Source organism: Hibiscus syriacus, unplaced genomic scaffold (genome assembly GCF_006381635.1).
Source record: "Hibiscus syriacus cultivar Baekdansim isolate YM2019G1 unplaced genomic scaffold, ASM638163v2 tig00110332_pilon, whole genome shotgun sequence".
NCBI classification, from domain to species: Eukaryota; Viridiplantae; Streptophyta; class Magnoliopsida; order Malvales; family Malvaceae; genus Hibiscus; species Hibiscus syriacus.
Window position 1 is genome coordinate 3,436,448 of NW_024062688.1, and position 9,145 is coordinate 3,445,592.

Sequence of the window (9,145 nt, forward strand, 5' to 3'; positions counted from 1 at the left end):
AACGAATTAGAGAGGTCCTCAGGATTTGCATGAATGGTGAAAAGACCCTTACTCTCTCATCTTGCTATTAATGACAGGGTCCAGATCACAGAATGTGAACTTCTTATAGTTCATTTCTCCTGTGGAAAGTATGAGGATGTTTTCCTTTCCAAGACAAACAGTTCAAATCCAATTGATGCCACTTCAAACCGAATCTAAACACTGTACGGAAAGTCTCATCAGTGACCATGACAGTGAACAACGAACCTTATATGATAGTCAAGAAATGAAACAAGCGTCATTCCCAGAATATTTCCCCACAATTTTACGATTCGTGGAATCAAGAGGTGATACATTTGATTTGATGAAGAAAAGGAAGACATGTTTATGTCTATCGAAGTTGACCTGGAAAAGAAATTGATTATTTTTGTTGGGACTTCATTCATAATACCTTAGAAGTTGGTCCTCATCCTAGTTTAATCCAAACTATCATGCATCGTGTTTCATTTCGTATAACCGAAGTTCAATGGAATATATATTATCTCGATGAGTTTAAAACGAAGCATGGTATACGCCAGAGAGATCCTTCATCACATTATCTCTTTGTACTAATCATGTAGGGTCTAGGTCACAACATCAAGATCGTCATGAACAATCTTTGGAAGCCAAATGTGACTCTATAAATGGTACTCCAAGGCCGATTTTGTCACGCCCAAAATATGGGTTAAGAGTTTGAGCATAAAATTTTAGAATTTTCAATTAGAATAATCGAGTCTTTAATTTCGAGTTTGAGGCTTATTGAATTATTGTGGAATTCTAATATATTTTCTAAAACCCTTTACAGGTTTGGCTTGTAATTTAGCCAACTAAATTTCGATAACCGCGTATTCTCTAAATCATCGGAGTTAGTATTTGGCTTAAAAGGGTTTTAATTTATTTTATTTCTAAATTATCTATTTTACAATTGAATTTTACATAATATTTATGTTTTATTAATTTATTTTCCTTTTATCATTTCATAAAGTACTATTATATTCCCTAAACCCTATATGTTATCACCCACCAAATAGTTAAAAAGAACAAATCCTTGTTTTCCCTTAAAATAAGCTTTGTAGTGGCGCGACACTTCATCTTGGGAATCTTATAATTTTGGTTCAACAGCCCTTGTTATTCTGTTGCAAATTCTATAGCAAGTAAGTTAGCTTTTATTAATCTAAAATCGTGTAAGCTCCTATCCACTAAATTTTCTGCAAGCCTCTACCTAGTCGTCAACTTTGAAAAAGCTTTGTTTGTCGATAAATTTATTATCCTACGATTTAAGATGCATGTCTTATCGTACTACAATGGTTATGATATTATTTAACGTTATGATATCGTTTAATAAAATTTAATTAATTAATCTGTTCAATCTGAGATTTATCAAACATTTATTAATGTTAATGCACTGTATCTAAATCTTTATGTGACTTAATATGTGTTATTATGATTAGGACTGTAAATGAGACGAGACAGATCGCGAGCTACTCGAGATCGACTCGATCAAGGCTCGATAAATACTCGGATCGAATGGACTTGACTCTAGCTCGAGCTCGACTCGAGTTCTTAACGAGCCGAAACGAGCTACTCGATATTCGACTCGAAAAGCTCGTGAGCAGCTCAAAAATATAATATATTAAGATTTTATTTTTTTAAAATAAATTATTAATAATATTAATATTTGTATTGATTTTTTTAAAAAAAAAATACAGTAAGATTTCATGTATTTAAGGTTTATGTTCGAGTTTGAGGCTTCAATCGAGTTAAGTTTAAGATTTTTTTTTTCATTTCGAGCCTTTTCGAGCTGCTCACGAGATTCAATTTAGAATTTTGAGTCGAGCTTGAAAATATTAAGCTCGCGAGTTTTCAAGTTGAGTAGAGCTCCATTTCAGAGTTTTCGAGTCGAGTCGAGCTCAGCAATACTCGAGCTTGACTCAGCTCGTTTACACCCATAATTATGATATGTGTTTTAAACAGTAAAATTCATTAATTATCATACATGTTTTTAAATTATCTGTGAGATATTTAAAAATATATTTCTTGTATGATTATTTAAATGTGTACATGAGAAAGTTTAGTAGTCCACTGCTTCTTTTCTAGCAATACAATAATATATTTTTAATAATATTAATTCTATAATTTCTAACAATGTTGACATTATGTTAGCAACTGACTTGAAGTTTAAACATTACTTATTTTATTAAGTTACGGTGATTATAAAATAATAATGTTTTAAATACTTTCAATCATTTATCAATAAACGCTCAATCACTCTGGTGTAATCGCTCATGCTCAAACTCATGACTTTTAGAAACAACAATTCCTTTAATCAATTAAATAAATTGGTTCATGCAAGTTCAGTAACCTTATATTAATATAGATAATTAGATATTATTTCAACCAGAACTAATATAATCTATTGAAGTGGTCTCAAATTTCTTTTCTTTCATCCGTTGAACTGGTCTCAAATTCCTTTTCCTCCAACTCAATTGGTTATATTGAACATTGGTTAAAATTTCAAATCAAACTTTGTTGATAAATTATTATTTGTAAACTCAGTTAAAGCCAAAGATAGAAATAATAGTAATAACATAAAGATGAAATTGAAAATTGTGACTATGATTTTCATCTAATTGAAGATGACTAAAGGCAGCCTTCGACGATCAATCCAATCCATAAATAGACTTGAAATTGGTTGATGGCTTCATTTTCCCTCAATCAGAGGCCAAGTCTGGGTCCAGCAATTTAAGTACATCACTAATTAAAGAGATTATTCGGTCTGATGTCTACATGACTACAATCCCACTTGGGTTTTGCCCCTGGCGTAAGTCAATCATCTGATGAACTAGATGCAGAGAAGCACATTCTTCTGCAGGACAAGGAACCCCCAAAATATATAGAAGTCAATGGGGGTATTATCAGTTGGCGAGGATGTTGGTTTTCAGGATCCTTTCAACATAACCATATCTTTGAAGGATAAAATAACATTTAATCCATCGTCGATAACTAGAAACAACATAGCAACCAATTTTCATGTTCGAAACAGGGTTCTAAATACCAACTGATCTGAGCTACCTAAGCATTCACAGAAGCGAGAATCTTTCATCGCATATCTAAATTGCTTGCAAGATTACACAAGCACTGGAAAATTTGAACAAAATGAAACATTTTCGGAATGGTGATTGATGCAGAACATTATTGAATATGAATATGCATATGCATTGAAACTCTCCAACGCAGTTTGAGATCCATTTAGTGTATTATACACCCCCATGAAGAATAGTTTTATTCCCCCTTGGGGCAGCGACAAAATCACATTATCTACAATGCAGTTGATGCAGATGGTAACAACTAGTTAAGTTTTGAGTTTCAAGCTTCAAGTCTCCAATTACGGAAAATGCAGCTTCACTTTTTTTTTAACAACAGATTTTGAATTTTTTTCATCATTCTTCCAAGACAACACCCTTTGCATTACATGAAATGATTCAAGAGGTATAAGCACGAGATGATTATATAAAACTTCAGACATATGACGAGGTAACTGACCAAGAATTACCGCTTTAAGCTGAGTCTACTCCTTCAACCTGCTGTCGAGCAAGGTATCTTTCCCTTCGCTCTTTCTGCACAACAGAAAAAATTTTGCAATTACACCATGCAGGCGAAGCATCTATAAGAATAATTTCAATCAGATGATACAAGAAAACTTACCCATTCATCTATCACAAGTCCCTCCCCAATGATCCTCGGACCTGCATCCTCTGGAGGCTTTTTGCGAGCCTCAACTGCAGCATCGGCATCAGCTAATTGGCGCTTCAATTTTTCTAGTGCCTTAAACCCATAAATATTTAGGCTAATTAGTTTGCTATGAATTCGATAATTTGGAATGCATGTCAAAGTATCATTCAGAGGGAAAGTGTTGACATGCAAGCATGAATACGGGCACATACAACTGGTGGCTTAAGAAAGATGGATGCAGTGCTTACAGGACAAGGGCGCTTGGGATCTAGAAAAACAACCCGTAGTATTTGCTCTATTGCCACTTGATCCTTTTGCTCATCAAACTACAAAAGGCAGGCACCGAAGATTAATTGCATGATTTACAAATATCCAAAACCTCAAAAAGTAAAAGTTCAGATAGGAAGAAGAGCAATCAATAGTATAGATGGTAAAAGAACATTCTCAATTGTGCATCAAACAAAGGCATCCAGGCAATCCAAAAATATGATTGAAAAACCATGCTTGATCTATCAAAATGGGCCTAATATCAGATTTCCAAGAGATTCTTATCCGATTAAGCATGATAATTGGGCATACATCGCCATCAATAGTTGATTTACAGCAACAATAGGACATCTTGATGACAAAATTGCAAAGTAAATAAATAAAAATATAAAACAAATATGGCCATAAAGCACATTAGTTTCTTTTAAATTCCAGACAGAAGGTACAAATCCCATAAAGAAGAATATTTGGATAGAGAAGTTTTGTTCCATAGAGATTAGTGACATTTTATGCTTCAAATCATAAACCCTGGAAACACAAGAATCCAAATCAAACTATAGAACTGCTTATCTGTAATGTCATCCCATAAAGTTACTTTATGCATCACCAGAATATTACTTTATACTCATCATAAACTCACAAACATCTAAATGTGGTAAAACTCAAAAAGTCTTATTATTCCTTGTCATCAAAATAGAAAATCGAAAGCATGTGGATCATATGAAAACAGAGTTTTACCAGAGAAGTTCAACTCACCAGCTCGGGAACATAGTCCATCGGACCCTTCACCTTGAGACTCATGATTTTAAACTTAACCCTGCTCTTCTGTTCCATTGGCTTTTCATTATTCTCAGGTTGCTCCACAAACTTAAAGACTAATAAATCCATTCAAACCAGGAAGAGAAAATCATAAGAATATTTCCGAAAGATAAGCTGAACAATAAAAATATATATTGATGCCAATGTGTCAGTACACACAAGTGTAAAGAATCAATTACCCGTCGCAATGATGCTCTCGCCAGGAGCAAGAATAGCACCCGGGGGGCGCATGAAACAACTCTTTGGTGCGGTGGTTTGAAACTAAACCAACAGAAACAAAAGGGTTCATCACAATCATTACAAATCAAAGCAACTGTTATAAAACACGACATTATTCCACTTCTATCTATAACTTACAAACTTACAATATAACAAAATGGACAACAAGACAAAGAAACAACAAAGCAAAACTTAAATTTTTCCAAAGGTTTAAGGTTTTACCTTGAAAGCTGTGTAAGACTTGCTTGTGTTCTTTATCCTAACCGCACTCCTCACCTGTTTGCCAGGTTCATCTTGGAAAAACAAGATAAACAATTAAGAACAAGATAATTGAAATCTAAAATTAATTATTTTCAATACTACGAAAATTTAATAAAATTTCTTCCGAAATGAATCAAATAGAAAATTTCCTGAATTAATTGAAGTTAAAATTCAAATAATTAGCAGCAAACTTTTTTTATTAAAAACTACAAAATCTAGTATGCTTTATATCAGCTACTTTAATCAATAAGCTTGATTCTCAGCAATCTCTACTTTTAATTTTTTTTTAATTTACTGTTAATTTCCAGAAATAAGCATAAAAAACAATCGGAAAATTTTAGAATCTGAAAATACAGAAAAGAAGAGTACACACATGGAAAATAGAGCTTATTAGCCGGATCAAGCTTGAGACGGCGACGAGTCGGTAAAAGCGACTTAGCGACGGAGGAAACGGAGTTCGCGGAGCCTTGATGGTTGGATCCTTCGACGTAAGGTTGACCTTGAGTATGCAGATTCGAAGCCGAGGAAGCAGAAGACGACGTCGTACTGTTACTGTTCCCAGTTTGTCTAAAAGGCAGCTTGAAAAATCCCCAAACTTTGCCATCGGAGGGTGGCTTCTGGCCGGTTTCTATCGCCATCTTCCTCTCTGGAAAACAATCACGAGCTTATGTACGGCACCGTTTTTAAGTTTCGAAAAGCACAGAAAGGAAACTGTAAATGGTACTCGAATGGAGAAACTCGTGACAAAGGAAAAGAGAAAGAGAAAGAGAGCGCGTCGGATTTCAATGCTTGGATTGTACTGTATTTGACTTGTGAGAATTTGAAGTCCGTTTTACCCTTTGCATTGCCTTTTTAAACCAACGGGGACGATCAATCAATCTCCCCAAACGGCAGCATATTCCTTCACTGTTCTTCCATTTTTATTTTTATTTTTTATTTTGGACAAATTGTTTGGAAGGTCTCTGTATTATATGGTTTTGTTTAATCTAGTCCCTTTCTAGTTACTCTACATTGATCATACCTACTATCTATTTTTTGAAATATCTATTTACAATTATGAGATTAACTCTTTTTTTAATTTCAAATAATTTAATGTTACTTTTTTTCAAATATATGGAGATATGATAGTAGAGGTGCAATCAAGTCGAATCTAGCCTAAATAGTAGCAAATTTTGTTTTGATTCAAACTTTGAGACTTGATACTTGATTTGAATTCAATTGAACATCATTTCTCAAGTTTGAACTCGATTTGAAATATAATTGAGCTATTCAAGGTTGAACTCAATTAAATTTATTTGCCAAACTTCATACTAAAACTTAAATTTGAGAGCACGGTTAGGTTTATTTGTATTTAATAATATATATATATATATATATATATATATATATATATATATATATATATATATATATATATATAAGTGAAGAAATGCAATTTAATAATGTATAAATTTATATTAAAATTGAACAACTCGATTAGGCTTAGAACATATTTAAATCAGGTATTGTAGCATTTGAATTCAACTCAATAGATAGTTCAAGTTGCTCAAACTCAAGTTTACTTAATTGATAAATTTAATTATTTTTTTCGAATCAAACTCAAATAGCTCGGAAGCAAAAGCTTCTCATTTACATTCCTATATGGTATTTACACATTCACATTTTTTGTAAGGCTGGGTGTATTAGATTTTGTTTTTTTAAATAAATTAAAAATATATTTAATAGCATAGCGCAGGGATTTTATAAAGAATTTGACCATAACTTCTTTTTTTTTTGCAATTACCGTTGTTTCTGGGTTAATTTACACCTACTTGGTTCTGCAGACTGCCGCGAAAAAGAAGCACGTCAAACGTCAACGACGACTTTCAGGGTAAAACAGGAATTAAAAAAATTAGTTAGTCATTGAGCAACCAAAGGAGGAGGCTGTGGCGGGGTTCCTTTTTAATCCGTGTTTGGTTCATGGAATGTAATATTATTAGTGTGAATAAAAGATTATTAGTGAATAAGATTACTAAGAATGTTACATTACTGTGTTTGGTTGGTTTGACAGGAATGTAAGATTACAGTGTTTGGTTAAAAGAATAAAAGATTACTAGAATGTATGTTTTATCAAATTATTCTTGTTCTATATTTTTTAACAAGTGTAATTCTAAATATTTAAATATATAAAAATTTTATTTTTTAATAATATATTACTTGAGTATTTAAATATATCATATATTATTTTAATTAATATTAATATTAAATTTTACATAATTTATATAAAAATATATTAAAATTTTACATCAACATTTAGTTAAATATTTACATTGTGAAAATTCTTCATAGATATTCATAATAATAAAAAAATGTAAAATATTTTTGTTATCTAAGATATAATATTTATTATATCTTCTATATACAATAATTTATTTATTTATTTATTTATCTTTTATATTTATACTTATTTCTGCATACTTTATCATTATTATTTATCTCATGAATTTATATTACAAAAATATAATTCAAATAAGTAAAAAAATGGATTACAAAAAAGTGGCAATAAAATTGTATTCATTTAATTTTCATTAAATAAGTTTACATGAAATAAGTTTATAAGATGTATGACAACTCCGTATTGAATAAGATGCATGACAATTCATTTAATTTTCATTAAATAAGTTTACATGAAATAAGTTTACACGAAATGAAGAGTCCAAGATTGAATAAGAACAAAATCACCCTTTATCATCTTCTAGGAGCGTCCAAGAATGAATTCATTTCTCTTCCGACAGTTCCAGATTTAGTCCGAGTCCGGAACTTTTCGATTTCTCTTGCTATCTGAGCATCGGAAGGTACATACAACTGAAAAAGAAATTTCACTACAAAACGGGGAATTAGTGCAGCCACAATGATGGCAAGCAAACACAACCAGAACAATCCTGTCTTTGCAATTTCGAAGATGGCTCTGTCAAAGCATAGCAGTGCCGAGGGTCACAACATCATATACAATGGAAATTATATATATCAACGACCCATTTACTCTATATGAATAATTAATCAACCAAAAGGTCATATAATTGAGATGTTCTAGCCTCGAGATGACTGCTAAGTACATAAATATAGAACTGGGGAAGATCATGCTTACATGAAAACATCAAACATGCGTACATGTATTTATATGCATGTTCATATGAGCACACACATACTTGCTAATCCGTATGACATATTTGGATAAAAAAACTTAAACATGAAATCTGTCTGAACCTAATTTGACCCGAATTGACTAAAAGTCTAAGGCCAAAATCAGATGGTTCAAACCCAAAGAAATTTGAACAAAAAATTATCCGAATTCAAAGTTAATCCTATATTTGCCACCTCTATCTGTACATATCAATTTATACTTGTATAACAGTATGTTGTTTTAGCAGGCAAGTAAAAATCTTAATGTTTTAAGGAATTTTATGGGGAAATATTTCTCAACATGCTCAATTAAAGTAAATAAAACCTTCTCAATTAAAGTAAATAAAACCTTGGAATATATATACGATAAAAGGAGCTTACCAGTAACCAACTAAAAATGGTAAATAATCAATAACGATAACACAAACAAAAGTTGCGATTATAGATCCCCAAATGGCTGCATGCAAGTTACGATAAAAGGAGCTTACCAGAAAAGCTTTTTGTTGTAGCATTCATGCCTTTGCCCGGTACCATACAGCTGAGGGCATTTGAAAAAAGTCCTTTGGATCAGGTCCTTATCAAGAATACCGACCACAATCGTAGGCAACGATATGTAGATTATGGAATACAACACACTACTCCACTCAGTGATTGCAGTGGTCAAAGT

At 32.1% G+C, this 9,145-nt stretch overlaps 1 protein-coding gene across 1 annotated transcript; it reads right to left on the minus strand.

Annotated features, from left to right (window-relative positions):
* Window positions 1-3,423: 3,423 nt before the first annotated feature.
* LOC120119431 (vesicle-associated protein 4-2-like) lies at window positions 3,424-6,130 on the minus strand. Its single transcript, XM_039139244.1, has 7 exons — window positions 5,690-6,130; window positions 5,278-5,348; window positions 5,016-5,097; window positions 4,774-4,892; window positions 3,999-4,076; window positions 3,724-3,843; window positions 3,424-3,635 (listed from the first exon to the last, which is right to left on the minus strand). Exons 1-7 carry the CDS (start codon window positions 5,952-5,954, stop codon window positions 3,576-3,578), a joined length of 795 nt encoding a protein of 264 aa, XP_038995175.1. The 5' UTR covers window positions 5,955-6,130; the 3' UTR covers window positions 3,424-3,575.
* Window positions 6,131-9,145: the final 3,015 nt, after the last annotated feature.